At 38.5% G+C, this 16,751-nt stretch overlaps 1 protein-coding gene across 1 annotated transcript in view; it reads right to left on the bottom strand.

The window, feature by feature from the left end:
* CFAP61 (cilia and flagella associated protein 61) overlaps window positions 1–16,751 on the bottom strand; it is a 120,940-nt gene that overhangs the window by 41,322 nt on the left and 62,867 nt on the right. The window contains exons 18-20 of the mRNA XM_075036764.1: window positions 9,209–9,307; window positions 4,967–5,135; window positions 2,770–2,944 (exon numbers count right to left, since the gene is read on the bottom strand). Of these exons, the coding sequence (XP_074892865.1) occupies window positions 2,770–2,944; window positions 4,967–5,135; window positions 9,209–9,307 (443 nt within the window). The remainder of the gene's footprint in view (window positions 1–2,769; window positions 2,945–4,966; window positions 5,136–9,208; window positions 9,308–16,751) is intronic.

Below are 16,751 nucleotides of genomic sequence, written 5' to 3'. Positions count from 1 at the left end.
TGCAGTGAGCACGCCGCTGCCCATCCTTGGCGGCACAGCCACTGCCGGGAGCACCGTTGCTTCCACCACGGCGTGCACACAACGCCTCCCACCAGCACGTGCTACCAGGCTGATCCTGCTCTACTTACAACCCGCAAAAAAGCGTCCACTGATTCCATCCAGAATGAAGTGGCACCCAGTGCTCACAGAGGGAAGAAAAGCTATTAAAAACCCTACTTTAACTCTTAATTAAAAGCTGCTCTCAAAATCAGTGCCACCAAATGAAGATTTCATCCAATTAGGCTAATAAGACTCACATTGTGAAGCTCAGTGATTAATGCTTTCCTTTAAAAAACCTCCAGAAGTAGAGGTGGTCTTGAAGGCACATTCACTCTCCCTCATCCGGGACTTTTCTCCCCCAGCCAGGGGCTGGTGGGAGCTGCTCCTTGCCCCAGCCCCTGGGCTGGCTACGTGGGACCCTGGTGGGGGGGCTCATCCAGTGGCCCAACCAGAATGAGGCTCGGCACAGCAGGCTCCAGACTGCTTTTGATAAACATAGCAAATGGCTGAATAAGAGGAGCACAAATAGAAGAAAGTTGCGTGGAGAAAAGACCATGTATAAGCTGAGAAGAATTATTATTGTGTCTGAAGTGGGAGGATGAAATATCTATTTCTGTGCAGCGACAATAACCAGCATATATAGTTTTACTAGGCACTTCATTTTCTTTAAACATAAGCAAATCTTATTTTTTAATGTTTTGAATTCTAATATGTTTAAAGCAGGTTAGTAGGAATTTGACAAACAATACTTTAGTTTTGATGAGATTAAATACATGAGGTGTAATATTACTATTTATTGAAGGCAAAACTAGGATCTGTAGAATTTCAGAGATGAAAAGTAAACAGAAACATAAAACTTTGGTCATCCCAGTAGAGCAATAGCATGGCCTGCAGAGAGCTGACAGACATCCAAATCAATTGCTGAGCTCCACAGGAGCCTTGCCTCCGCGTCTCTGTGAGCCTGTTGCCTATTAGGCTGCCTCCAGAATAGGCTAGGGTCTGAAAAGTGGACTCATTCTCAGAAAGAGCAGGGATCTTGGACACAGCTATGATCAAGTCTGAAAGAACAACATTCGTAAGAAATATAGCTGGAAAAAGAAGCAGGGTGAGGAAGAACAGAAACAGAGATAGGTGGAGAAAGACTTCTCCAGCTGGGCACTCTTTATAGCTTACATCCGCAGCGGCAGAGAACATGAAGTGAGAAGAGCAACTAAAGGGAACTGGAGCTAGAGACAGGGTGGGGACAAAGGGAGAGGCATCACCTCTCCCACAGACCACGCCTCCAAAAAGTCCCTCCTGACCAGCTTCATCGGGAGTTGTGGATTTACCTTATAACCAAAGACAGGACAGTGCCCAGTTAAGATATCCAGCTTTACACCGCAGGAAAAGTCAGCAGCAATAATGAAATTATGATTAATATAATATTATTTTAGTATTAATAATAAGAAAGGTGCATTCATCCCAAAGCAGCTGAGGTGCTGTAAGACTGCCATTCACCTGCAAAGCGATCCTCCTGGGCACCTTGTGCCCCAGCCAGCAGCTAGTTCTCAGGCAGTGTTTCTGCGCAGGTGGACTGGAGCACATTCCAGGACTGGACGCACACGGATTTACATGAAAGACTAGCAGTAGCAAACAGGGAAAACTAACAACCTCATCTGTTTATGCAAATGCAGCTGTGCATACAGGGGCTGGTATCAGCTGGAATACAGGCAGAGCAGGACTGCTGAAGAGGCTCTATTTACATGCCTGAGGCCAGGAAGCTGTTTGAGGAAAATGCAGGCAGAAATATCATGTTTATCGTCCCCTGTCCTGATCTGACCAAGACTTGAAGGATGATAACAAAACTTTCAGTGTCTTGAGAACTTCCCTGAAGATCTGCCAAGCAGGACATGAACCTTATAGACCACACCAAATAACTACCAATTTTCATTATGTTCTCTATGAATGAGCGAGGTAAACGACATCTTTAAGGTAACTCCTGTTGTTGCACTTGACAGGAATTTTCCACAAAGACAGCTTTCCTGCTCTGAACTCTGTCCTAACTCAGATCCAGCACACAGAAGTGACATTACATGAACTCGCTGTTTGGTCTCTTTTTCCTGTAGCTGAAAGTTTAACTTGGAAGCCTGGATGATTCCAGATATTTTCAACAGCATACACATTCAGTGAATGAACTAATGAATATATGAACAATGCACACCTGAACAGGCTGAGGAAATTCAGGTGTGGTGGACATCTGCACAAATGTGTGATTTTAAGGGTTAAAAAGAAAATACTGGGAGCCTGCAGTTCTAAGTGAAAATCCGTAACTGACATAACCGAACACAAAGATGACAGATAGTGAAAAAAAACCCACTTCCTAGTTTAGACCTGTTTTCTTTGCGTTATGCTTCAAATCTAGATATTTTTCTATACAACAGAAAAACACATCCACTAATTAAATTATTATTTAATTGGCTAATTAATGACTCCAGCCAGATTTGCATTTGGGACTCATTTTGTTTTATATAATAATTATAGATAATTAATCTATCTCAAGCCTTTCTTTCCTAGCTAAATATGCTGGGTATCAAAAATGACAACAAATTGTAAATTAATCTGGAAAACAAAGCACAGCAGATGAAAGACTTTGTTAGAATTAATCAGGCTCCAATTATACCATGGCATTAAGGAAACAATAAGCCTAGAAAACATATCCGTAAATGTGCGTGTGCTAACGAAAACCCTTACCTTCCGAGTTGACAATGTTTTCTTTCAGCCAGTGCATTGCCTTTAAGCAGTCCTGATCGTCATTGAGAGTAAAATGATTGGAAGGGACTTTCCCTGTGTATCTTTGTGGCCACTTACTTATGACTTCTCTGCTAGTTGGGAGTTTACTGATATCTGCACCAGTGGGAGACAGGACCTGGAAGAAATTAATAAATGAGTGAATGAATATACAGCATATATCTTGGAGAACCATTAAGGAAGATTTTAAAAAACAACGACACAAGCCATTTGACTACCTACGGGTTGCTATCCTTGTACATCCAAACCCTTCTTAACATTCAGCAGCAGCAAACACATCAGTGGCCACAGAGAAAATAGACTGATGCTAGTCTGAGTTTACACACACAGGTACACATGCATGTGTGTGTATTCCATATTTTCTATGGGATATGGGTGACCATTTTAAACAGCAGTACCACAACAAGTAAATAACAATACAGGCAAAAGGCAAACAAAAGGGACTTTACAGCAAACAGCAGAAATGCATAAATATATGATTGAAGGATCTCTGAAATTATTTGAATAACATATGCCTTTAAATGACACTTGAAAATTCCTTGTGCAGCAAGACTGTCTCCATCTTTTGTCAGCAAAAATAAACTTTCTAAAATAAGAGAGATTTTGTCCCAGAGAAAGGGACCAAAACCTGCTTGATGGTTAAAATGCCAGGATTCAGTAAAGTGTTAATGGTATAATGCTACTTTACAGTTACAAATTCAATCTGAATTAGACAGAGCAAAAAAGGGAATCTGATCTATGACTTCTACAGCATCAGTGATTAACGTCCTGAACAATGTTCTCACTGACCACTGGATCAACTGAAATACTATTTGGTCATATAAAAACAGGCATGACATCAAAAGATCTTACTTGCCCAACAAGTAAATCTTCTTAATCATAATGAATAAAGTTTTACTAGGCATTAATTTGACTGCTTACCAAATAAGGAACAACTCATAAAAAGGATGGACTACAGCTCTGTGTAATAAAACAGAAACCAGATGATAAAAATAATTCCTTCCTATTTTTTGCAGGGCTTAAAAGTGAGAATAGAGGACGTTAGGTTTTCTTCTTGAAGGCAGATAAACCCCCAGTTTTCCCTTGCTTTCTTTATCTTTCTTTCTCCTCCAGTGTAGTTACTCCCCATAACTTATTTTGCAAGTCAGAGTTACCTCCAAACTTCTTTTTCTAGGAGCACTTGAAGTCATTCAGACCATACTTCAACTTTTGTTTCATCCCTGTTGAATAGTCAGTATGGATTGTTGTTTAAAGTGTGGCTCTACTCTGAAAAGTGATTACAGAAAAACTGGGGCTTTCTTGCTCCACAAATCTGTTGCACTCGTGCAGTCCAGATTTCACTAGGTGGCTGATCATACCTCACATTCACATTTGTGACTTATGGTGAACAGCACTGTAAAAACCTGTCAACACAGGCTTAGTTTGATCTCCCAGTTTTAAAGGCAATATACCTTGCTCATGATTTCTACCCAAAACCAATCAGTAAAATCACTGCAGGCAACGGGGCTATACAAAAGATGACCATTTGGTTTACACAGTTTGAAGGCCACGTGATGACACACAGAAAGAACGAACCCTGGCCAGGATGTCCAAGTAGAAGCTGAGCCTGTAGGGCTGGACGTCAGCTTGATTCCACATTTCACATGTAACTAAGGGTCTGCTTCAGTCTCACCAGAAACTTAACTGTGTGCCACAATAACACACAGCGCCACATACGTGCCTAGGCATGGTCATCATGTGAGATGAGTAATTAATTTGATAAGGAATTCTCTCCATTGCCAAAACTAGGTCAAATGGTGTTAGACCAGCTGGAGTTAAGTCTCCTGTGGCTGGGGCCACATGTCAATTGGGCCTACTCTTCAGCAGGTTTAATGGTCACAGTGGCAAAAATATTGGCAGCTTTGCTTAATATCTGATACTGAGCAGTGACATTGCTGGTAGAAAATTTTGTAAAACCTCTCATCTCCTCCAAATTCTATCATCACACTGAAATAGTACAACCTGCTACACTGAAGGGCTGCAAACTTTCTGGTTATACACTTGCTAAGGACTACTCTACTGCTTTGCTAATCACACAAACAGTATTCACTGTAAAAACTGAATGTATTATTATGTTTTTCCCCTCTGCACACAATCTTACCTGGTATTTCTGTCCAGTACAGAGAACAAGGTAGTCATATGGTACTTTTTTCTCCTTGGAAACAACTACATATTTGGCAGCACGATTTATGCCAGTCATTTTACCAACCACAACGTTAACCCAGGAACAAAGTGACATCTGTGCATAATCTTCATCATTAAAACAGTGGCTGTGAAGAAAGAATATCTGTAAGTGACATTTCAGCAGCTGACAGCAGGCATTAATTAGACATCTGGTGAGTTAGCCAAAGTCCCCTAGTGGTTCAAGTCTGTTCTCTCGCTGTGAGTTTACGGCAGTCTATAGTAAAAGATTAGTCATTATGAAATACTCAGTTACAAATTGACAACTTTCTGCTAAAACCAAACAATCCCTCCCAGCATTGGGCCTTACAACCACATAATTTAAAAACAAAGTCAGAAACAGATGCTTTACTCTGTTTTTGCTTTGCAGGCTGATGCAAGGAGGCTTTTGCACCTGCAAAGAAAATATTTTAACAGTCTAATTCTTTCTCCTATGTAAGACTCCCTTAGGAAGTTTTTTTCCACTGTTGCATCACTTGGTATTCAACTTCACCAGTAGTGGCTATGGTGGGAGACAAATGCAATGAAGGCACCATTGGCATTTTAACAACCATGTTCCAAAGTATTAGTCTGAAAAGTTTAAAAATAAATAGAAAGCTAGGAAAACGGTTGTCAGAGCTAGAAGGAAAAGGCAGAGATTTCAAATTGTCTCTTGGTGACCCCTTTCCAAATGAACTTTTCCATAATGCAAGAATGAAAAATTCTGAAAACATACTACACTGACCCCCTACCCCCAAACTTTCAAAAGTCTCTAAGATGCAGCTGAATTCCTCTGCCAGATGAACTGAATATTAACAGGAATAAAGAAGAAATTATCACACAGGCTATCCATAGAAAACAAAATCAGCAGGTAAGTGAGAGAGACACAAACAGTGCAGATGTGAAAAATACTAATCTTCACTAATTTCTAACTGAACACAATTTATTGTTGATGAAAATGGGGAAGCAACTTTTATAATTTCAAAGCAATTACCTGCAGTGCTAGGTAACAACCAATATTAAGATTTGTCTGTTTTAAGAAGCCAAGCCTTGTTCCATACAGTAGTTATGGTTTCCAGGGCTTTTTGTCCCTAAATGTCTTACAGACTAAATGTTGTCCAAATGAGATACCTCGATAGAAATCTTATTTTCAGGGTGTGTATGGTGCGCACATTCTGAGCACCATGCTCTGGCAGTGTTAATTCAATATCAGTACCAAAAAACTAAGGAACCTAAAATGACTTGTCGATTTTGAAAATCTCATGCAAGGTTTACTTCTGCAGCTGTTAAAATTCAGCAGTGTTACAGCCTGTTTTCAGTGTAAAGTATCATATATATCCCTATGTATGATAGAAGTATCAAAGATCTGGAATCTGCTATTTAAAAAGCCAATTTTGAAGCAACATCTGAATGGAACAAAACCTCTTTTAATGCCTCATTAATGAAAATTAAAATTATTTCCAAAGGTCTTTTATGGCTCAGAGTATGCCTCCACTCTGCCCAACTAAGCAAATACCAGAATACTTATTTATTATTGCATTTGTACTGCCCTCTCTGCTTAACAGACTACTGGAAAGACAAAGATTCCTGAAGATAAAATACTTCCATACAGATGTACAATACACACATCATTATAAAGTGCATGGAGGACCAGAGAGATAATATTTTCAATGAGGTCCATTATGACTCTTGAATACCACTGAGTCTTGCAGTAGCCCATTATGAAAATACACAGTACGCTGCTGGCCATTCTGCAAATCCAGCTATACTCAACTCAATACCTTCCTGATACTGAAAACTTAAACCAGACAAAATTCTGTTAAATTAGGTACTTTCAGTAGAATTGAAGATTAATGCTAATCCCAAACCCATTTATAGCTTCGTAGAGGGATGAACCTGCAGGATCTAGCAAAAAAGAATGCAACAGGTTTTAAACAAGCAAAAAAGATGAGTGGCTGATGTCACACAGATGTCTGGTTTATGAGATCAGAGTGACATGGCAAGAAGATGGAACTTGCACATCTTGTGTGAAAGGAAGCTGAGTCTCACCCCTGCTAGCACTTCACACCTATGAGACAAGATGGGAATGGCCAATAAAGAGATCCTGGGCTTCACCCAGTCTGTGAGCTGAAGTCAGTGCAGAAAAAAAAAAAAAATCCATGGCCATTCAGAGGCTCAAGAACTTTACTTTCTATTGATACTGAGTGATGAAAAATATTCCACTTTCTTTTTACTTAATGTAATGTGATTAAATAGAAGGGGATTCAGCTCATGTTCAAGCATTTGATGCCTTTATATTATACCACTGACTGCAGCAGAGAACGCTGGAGAGACACTTGGCACTAACAGCTATTATTTTGCCTTTAGTACCAGAATATACGCTCTAAAACAGAGCTGATTGCTAGACATTAATTGTTGTTACTGAGTTCCCAAAATTGTCATACCGGATGCCACAGAAACAAACGAAGTTGCTTTCATAACCTGAAGAATTTCAGGGCTGAATGACCAGGCTTTCTGAGGTGCTCTGCAACCTCTGTACTCACAAATACCAGAGGCAAATAAACAAGGGAAGAAAACCACTGACAATTGCAATAATCATGCAGAAATCTATAAATAAAATGGATATCAAGGATAGATGAGGGTTTTCTAAAGCACCTTTATAATTGAGGTGCACAGCCCCCAGGAGACTGGCACTCCAAAATCACAGTGAAGCTTTCAAAAATCATACCCTGCAGAGTTCAATTTTCACTCTTAATCTGCTTTCAAATTTTAACAGCTAATTCTGGTGAGGCAGCTATGAACTGCAACTTTCAATCAGGAAGCATGTTTTGTTACTACAGTTTTTACAGTATACTTAGGAAAAAGAGTACGTGCATTTATGTGAGCACATAATCCCTTCATTTACTAGATTTGTACTTAAGCACACCCCTTTCTACAATAGAAAAATTAATTCAGGTAACTACTTATAAAAAATGCCTTGACAGGGCAAAGTTCCAAACAAGACAAGGTGGTTTTAAGCAGGTTCACATGACACCATTTCATGTCTTTGTAGAGATTTCATTTTTAAGGTTCAGCAAGCAGACATTGAGTTGTTTCATCATTTAAAGAGCTGGCCCTTTAGTGCAATGCCGCTTACTGAGTAAAAGATTTGGTAAGAAACAACGTACAGGTTCCAGAGAGTCACATGCCAAATCTAAATAAATTTTACTAAGTTCATTCCCTTGCTATTCAAAATAACGGATTCATTTTAATTCTATGCTGCTCAACATCCAGACCAATCATGTTCCTGTCTACACTGAGGATTGCTAGTCACTATTCCAAAATAAAAAAATAAAACCATCAAAACAAATATACTAAATTTAAGTGAGAATTATGTACTGTGAATTTTAACGAGGTAATATCTTGTCCTACCAAATGGAAGATACTTTACTTATCGGCAAACAAGAAAACTCGTGAAATGTTTAATCGCTCACTAGACAGAAGCACAGCTATCTTCACAATCTTCCCTTCAGCTGTTTTGCACCAGACCCATGGCTCTGCCAGCCCAGGGGAGGTAAGTGTAAGAGACAGCACTATGGCTGGGACTGGAGACAGACTTCCACAGTCCAGCGACTGGCACACAAATAGTTCACAAGCAGCAGAAGTGATGCAGCATAGTTCTTCCAAATTTATCAACAGCAATAATCCTAAACTTTCCCCCATATACTCAGCAAAATTCCCACTATCATCAGTGGGATCTGCATCTCACCACATGGCTGCTATAAGCAGACTTACTAGTCACATTGCTAATATTAATTCTTATATGTTTTTTTGTTCAGCATTATTTGGAACAAAATTCATGGAAGTTAAAAACTAAGTAATATTTAAAAAGCAAGCATAAGTCTTTGTCATTTTTCTTTAACCTGGAGATCTAAACAAACTAAAAAGTCTTGGAAAGCAGAGACCAGTGTCCTGGTATAACACAATGGATTGCTGTCCTGAAGTTACTGCTTTAGCAATATTTCGCTAGTAATAATTATATTCAACTCATTTCACAGGTGAATGCATGTTGTATAGACAGATTGGATTATTTTGAGGCTATCTGTCTATGTATCTATCTGAAATTTAGGACAAGTTCACAAAGAATTACAAAGTGTTATGTTTTCCTTCAAAGCTGTGGAAGTGTTTAGATATTAAATCAAACCTGTTAATTAAAAATCTTCTATGTTTGGAGCCTGGTAGGTCTTTTCCTGGAAGGCCATGAATTGAAATCAAGGTCAGATTGTTGAACTTCAGATGCGGACTGCAGAAAGAAAAATAAAATGCTACAGTTCAACCAGTGTAAGTTTGCTGAGGCTCCGTTTGGTACAAGCATAATGCGAGTGCATTTCAACATATGGTTATACACAGTGTTTACAGCTTAGCTTCCCAGTCCATCACTGTGACTTTCGAGCTGTACAGCATCCAGCACAATATTGTCTCAATACTGACAGAGATATTTAGACTCTATCATGCAACTAACAAGCTCTGTTCCTAAGGCCTTATGGCAGGACTTACCTTCCATGACTACAAAAGCTATCGTAAGACCACCAAGTCTTTGCTCAAACACCTTTGCTGTTCATAGCTCACCTTCTGTAAGCTGCAGGAAAGGAAAAAAGAATTCCTGACAACTGGTAATTTGTCTGCTTCCTGCAACATGTCTACTGAAATTAGGAGGGCGCATCAAAGGAGCAGCACAGATTTTAATTCCATATTCAGGAGGATATAGAAAGTAATTCCTTTACACAGGCCAGGTACAAAGTGTTTTGTCATTTTGCTAAGATGCATGTGTCTTTGGACACAAAAAGAAGAATACTTTCCACTGTAGTTTCATTAATGCCAGAGTGTGGGGGGGAACAAGACTGACAGTATGTTGAACTAAATGTGATCTGACATTTAAAAACAAATAAATATTATGAGTGATTAAGCCTTCTAATCTTCAAGGCTTTCTGTAAGTTAAGTATGGATTGATGCAAATGGTACAAAGGAATCAGAATGTTTTTTATCAACCAATGTTAATTTGTTATTCATACGTTTAAAAAATATATTCAAACAAAGTTAAAGGTCATACTTAAACCAAGGAATTTCAAGGTTATGTCTGCCCCTCTCAAAATGCATATTAATAGTTTAATTCTGGATTATGGATTATCTATGGTAAATCTCCATGCATACTCAGGCTGAGTGCAATGTAATAAATAACCTTAATGTAACAGAGTGCATATATTTATACAGATTATGGGCCTGATTCTCATTTAAATTAAGGTCACTCCACAGAGGTGGGTGTAAATAGAATTTGCTCTTCATTTATGGCCACATTATGCTGGCTGAGTGATACAAAGTGGTCTTCATGTAAATGAGAGTTAGCCTGATACATTAAGCTGAATTTAAAGTGTACAGAATGCCATCTGCACTCATGGAGCGCTCCTCATGGGGTGCAAATGTGAACAATTACAATAACTTTACACACCTAAATAGTATGACTCCTTGGCATTTAGTTTACATGTAATTACGAGGAAAATTACTACAACGGTACATAAACATACTAGACATTCTCCTATCCTGCCTGCCCTCAGAGCAATGAAGTTTCTTTTCAGCTTAGAGCTGAAATAGTCTCTGTACATGCTGCATGGCCTCTTGCCAGTAGGTCTTCAAATCCAGGTGCTACAATAACATTAAATTTAAATTACATTAACAATATTTAGGATGAAAATGTTGCAAGCAAGCATCAGAAAAATGGCAGAATGAAGGGCCTCGGCAACATTAATATGCCTCTTTTGCATGAGTGCATTATGATGCACTTTATTGATCTGGTCACATACTATTTTCTTCTGCAGATGCTCCACCTCTATTTAGTCCATGTGCAGTTATCCAGTATTTCCACAGTCATATGGTATTTGTTTAGTTCTTCCCCATTGAGTGTGAGGCTTCAATTCAGACCTTTCACTCAGTACGATTTACTAACTAATGATTTACTTCTACCTCAGCGCTCCCATGGCATTCCCATATGCCCTGAACATTAATTCATGTTTCCCATTCATTAATCTTGTAGGCATCAAAATGTTGATTAGCATCTCCTTAGAATACTGTGACGAAATGAGTCATATCTTTGATTCCCATTTTACATTGAGAAAAATCAAGGCACAAAGAAAATTGGATTAAAGCTATCGAAAAGGCGCACTGATGTTGGAGGTAGAACTGAAGAGACACAGAGGCTGGTACCTGGCACTGCCCTGTGCTTCAGAGTGCAGGCGCGCTGCCTTCCCAGGTCCAAGGAGCAGCAGAGCTCTGTGCATGATTTCATGCTAATAATGGTCACATTTTCAAACACATAGGTAAAATTCTTCTTCAGCTAAAAATCAAAATTTGTTAAATGTTTAAGCACAGGGTGGCATTTGTGAAAATTATCAGAATCTTTAAAGAAAATTAGTAAAAAACCCTAGTATCTTGTATTACAAAAGCTTGATTTCAGAACTGTAGCTAGCATGCCTAACCTTAGGATGTTAAACATATATACAGACACTTAAATACAAGCTGGAAAACTACAGGCAAAGTGTCGGTGCTTAGCCACAGTTACTCTCAGGCACTGGCACCCAGAGTTACAGGGAGATAACAGGTTTGAGTATTTTGACCAGCGACTGTCACACGCATTACCACAATCTATATCACTCTCCCCTTTCCTCTACATAGCATTATTATTTCAAGGCTAACAAAACGATTGTTTATTTATTATGGCTTTTGATGCCTAAAAGCTCTTAAGAACTGAAGAACAACAAAGGCTCTGAGAAACAGGTAATGTATGTTAGGAGACTGAATGTCTTATATCCTTTTAATATATATAACACCTAATATGAAGTAGAGTAAAAGCAGAGGTTCCCACTTGGTGAAAAAGTCTTCAAGTTAAGAGCCTGAACCAATGCAGCATTAAACAAGTGCACCTGCATTTTAGAAGCAAATAATTCCAGCAGGGATTCATGTTGCTGTGGATACAAAGGGAAGAACAGCTCAAAGATACTGGTAAAGCAGGGAGAGATTAGAGTATCTAGGGAAATAAGTAAAAGGTATTGGGTTTCATTGCACAGCTCTAGAAGACAGCTACAAAAAAAAAACCAAAACCAAAACACCTCTAAACACCCTTGTCCTCAAAATAAAATAGGATTGCCAATTTACTGTGAGCACAATCAAAGGAACAAGCAAAAAAATTTTTTTAGTACATTACATATCCTGGCATTTGTGTATCTGTTAGAATATTCCTTGCTAGTTTTTCTGGATTTTTTTGCCTGATGTTTTTCTACCTTTTTTTTCTTGTGTGCGTGGAGCAATGATGGAAACTGCCTGAACAAATGATTTAATTAATTGCTTTCATTAAACCCCTCATTATCACAAATAATAAGTCAAATCACTTTTGTTACCAAAAATAAAGTGAAGTAGTCTACATGAAACTAAGTGTTTCAATTTATTTGAAATGAAGCATCACACCTTTTTAATTTATTTTTCCAGTCATTTATAGAAACTAAAATAAAAAAGGGTGACAGAAGATAATGCTTTATCTGGCTACCAAAATTGGTAACTATGTGCACTATTCTCCTTCACGCATAATCTTTAAACAATAACTTTAATATCTGGAATTATAACCTATCCAAAAGTAAAGTCCTAATTATACTGTCCTCAACTTTGCTGCAGCAGAGCACTTGTAAAAATGGCAGCTCTAGGTCATTCTAAAAATGGTAACAAGCAGTCTGTTTTCAGCACTAGATGCTGAAAACTTAGATGTGATAAATTCTTGCATTAACGAAACTTTGAAATCAGAGAAATCTCTGTCCTGCAACAAAAAAAGGAACCTTAAGATTTTTGTGGGGAGGAAGGAGCCCAGAATGACAGATGATGATAGAAGAGAGTCCCACCAGGCAATAACCTGGTGTTCAAGGCACAGAAACTCAAAGTGCCCAGGTATAAGTCTCACTGTAAAAGGCAGATATAGACAGTAGTTCTCCTCTTCCAAAATAATATAACAATTTATCCAAAGTACGATTTTTTTTTTTAAGGAAAGATTATCAGCTCAAACATTTCAAGAACAAAGTAATCGGGACATGACTTGGAGAAGAGACTTCTCCAAAAGGAAAAGATTTTCTAACAAATTTTCCAGCTCTACAAAAAACTACAGATAGAAATGCTCAGCTTAATGAAGGTTGCTAACATTAATAATAACACAGAAATTCCCACTCATTCATATTTTCACTAAAGGATAAATATGTTACTTAGCACTATAGAGTTTCTTTGAGTAATCTTCACGAGTCATGTGTTTTCATATTGCCACTATACAAAATTGCTTTTGTTTGCTTGGACAATGCTCATTGCTTTCGCTGGCAGAGCTGTAGAAAAGCGTTTACCCTTCTCTCCACTTCCTCCCACTCTCTGGGCAGCTATATTTGACACAGACAAGTAAGAATCAGCACAAAATCAAGAATGAAGAGATGTGAAAACATAGCAAAACCATTTCCCTGTATGTTGCTAGATGATGCCATTCTAGTAGTATGAAGGCTCTGCAACTGATCATACAACACTTGGTTATTAAGTAAGAGAGTCAGTAACAGAAGCAGCAGAAAGGGTTTACTCTTTGTATCAACAATTACCAAAAGCATCTGTTCTCAAGAACCTTATGTAAGTGCATCAATTACAGCCCTCAGAACAGGATTTCAGCTTAACTGCTGGCCAACATATGTCCATCTAGAAGTCATCCCTCTCTAATTACGAGTAAACAAAGATAAGCCAGTTCTCCATTGGATCAACCTTAGGAAAAAGTGTTAAGATTGTGAATGAATTTGCTCAATGAAAGAGGGGATAACAATAAAGTCTTTACTGGGACACTTTTCAATGCAAGGGTCAAAAAAGGGGTTTTCCACATATTCATTTGCTCTATAAACTGCGCCCATGATGACTCTTCCTCCCAAGACCAGCGACAGATGCATTAAGAACACTACCAACTGAAATAAAAAGATAAGTGAATCTAATTGTCAGTAGCTCACATTTAATTTGACTGCCACTTTTGACACCAGGGGATAGATAAGTCAGTTGCTTACTTCAGTGGCAGAATGCACATCTTTTTCTTCCCAGAACATGACTATTTTCATTCTAAGATAGGTCACAACATTGGTGAAATTCACCATCCTTTTTAATTTCAGAAAACACTCTTCTAAATTGTTCAGAACAGAGGTTAAAAGGAAAACATTCGGTTCCAACTTTGATTTTTTAAAAATTCAAGATGTAATTTCTTTAAAAAAGAGCCACTTTTTTAAATGACACCTGAGCAAAATATTTCATCATGTCCCAATTACTTCCCCCTGATATCAAAGCAACATTCTCCCTTCAAAATCTTGCATTTTGATGGAACAGTGCTTTTTATTAAAGTACTGTTTTTTCAGAAACTTCCCACTGGGTTTACTGGTGATTAATTTTATCAGATGCTGTATTCCAAAGAAAAGCAGCCTACAAGCCCAGGCCATGCAAGCCACTGCTGTCACCACTTTTGACATCTTAACAAGAATCCATTAAAAAGCTAAGTAATATTTATTTTGACCTTTGAGTAACACCCTTCAAGGATGCTGCAAGTGTTTCTCTCTCCCCAGCTGGCAGCTCTTCCTCACTGGGTCTCTCTCCAAACTTTGAACTTGATGGTTTGATTCTACACAGCATTTGGAGGCACCTGCTTGCTGTTGAAGCCTAGAGCCCACTATCACAAGACAAAAAAAACCCCAACAACAAACAACCAAAAAAACCCCCCAAACCACCACCACAAACTTCCCATAAACTTTACAAGCACCATTCTGAAGATAACTTTTGCCCCCACTAAGCCTACTGGAAGATGTTCTCTTTTCCACAGTAATTTCTCTAACTTCTGGCCCATATTTATTGAGTGTCAATTTATATCTACTTGAACTGGATAAGGACATCAATCATGAACTTAAATAGCTGGAGATTTTTAAGATAGGCTTATTCTGGCAAAGCTTCTGTTGCCCCCAGAATTGTCGCTTTACCTTCATTTGTTCAACAAATACCTTCTGCTTCCTTCTTTGCTCTCACTAAAACCTGTATCCCCTCTCTGACCCTAGCTCATGGGGTGTCCCTCCCTTGTAGCTGTCCACCCCTCTTCAACACGCCATCTCAAAAGCTGTTCCTCTCCAGTTAAATTTTGGTTCTTCTGCTAGGGTAGATCAATTAGTCCTCTCGCTTCCTTTTTCCACTTTAAGTGGTTAGTCCTAGACTCCCTTCCACCTTGTAATTTTAATGCTTGTCTCTCTTTTGTCCTCAGTGCTGACCCTTTTCCTAGACAACGTAATTAAAACCATTAGCAACTCTGCTGCATTTCAATTCTTTTATTAATTTCTCCTTTTTTAGGTAGCTTTACATCACCCCACTATCTTGATTTCTCCCTGAATGTTACCAAACATGTCTTTTTCCAGTTTCTTCTTTCAAATTCCCATCCATATCAGAACTCGGGTTCCTGAAACAACTCAGCCACCCTTCTGTCACTGTCACTGCTTTTATCCCTTCTAACCACCTCTCATTTCCCAGCAACTGTTTTTGCTTTCCTCACCTATGTCAACTCACCTTTCTCTATGCTTTTTTTGCACCATTCTTCTCTAGTGATTGTGGCTCTTTACTGTAATTCAGTTGAGTCTTTTTTTCTTTTGTGAGACTAATTCTCTTCCACACTTTGCCTCTCAAACCATATTGACCTTTGCAGTTTTACCACTGAGCTCTTCTCCCTCCTTTAACCACCTCTCCCTAAGCTTTCTTCTCGGAAGTCTCTTTGTCTCTGCATCTTACCAGTACTTGCAAGGTGTATACCAGGCTTTGAACGTGTGTATCAATTAACACATGTAACATCCAAACTCTAGGGTACAGCATTTAAGAGCAAACTTTTAACACAACTTAAAACTAAGTCTTAAGTACTTGCTTATTTACATATTTGCCTATTTACTCCTTTAGTGTTAATATCACTTCAGGCTCAAATGTGAGCTGCCTTAACATTCTGCACTGAGAAACACTGTGAGCATAAACTGAATTTTTGTAGCAAAGTACAAACTAAATTATGACTCATCTGACAACCCAGCTACAGATTTCTTAGGAGGCTCTTTCAAAAACTGTAGTATTCACTCAAGATCAGTGGTATTTCCAGGATCTAGCTTATTAAAATCAGTGTGGCAAAGTCCTTAAAGTATGAATTGTTATATGGCAGAACAGGAAAATCTAAAGAGCTCTTTCCTTAGCCCATACAAAATACATAGCTGAATCAGACACTTCCATATACGTATGCGGGAACATCCATAGTTACAAAGTTTACAAGATTAGCACTATCATCCCGAATGTAAGTTGGCTTTGAATTTGACCAAATTACCATCCAACCACTACCTCAGTGAGCACATTTCCTTACTAAAATTTCAATTTCCATTCCATAAGTGTTTCAGGATTTCATCCTGTTCAAAGTATAAAACAGGGCAATTATTCTTCTAGACAGAAAATGAGGGATATCTGATGATGGCCTTGGTAGTTACAGTCTCTGTCTGTTTAAATCTAATCACCTGGCAGATTCAAAATCACAGTTGAGAGACATCAACACCATTATCCACAAATAAAGATACCATAAATTGGGCAGTAAAACTAGACTGTGGTTGAAATTTTGCTGTTTTGTCTACTCCTGTGTGAATGTT

Source organism: Buteo buteo, chromosome 9 (assembly GCF_964188355.1).
Source record: "Buteo buteo chromosome 9, bButBut1.hap1.1, whole genome shotgun sequence".
Lineage (NCBI taxonomy): Eukaryota > Metazoa > Chordata > Aves > Accipitriformes > Accipitridae > Buteo > Buteo buteo.
The sequence above is the reverse complement of the archived record's forward strand: the minus strand, read 5'-3'. Positions and strand labels throughout refer to the sequence as shown.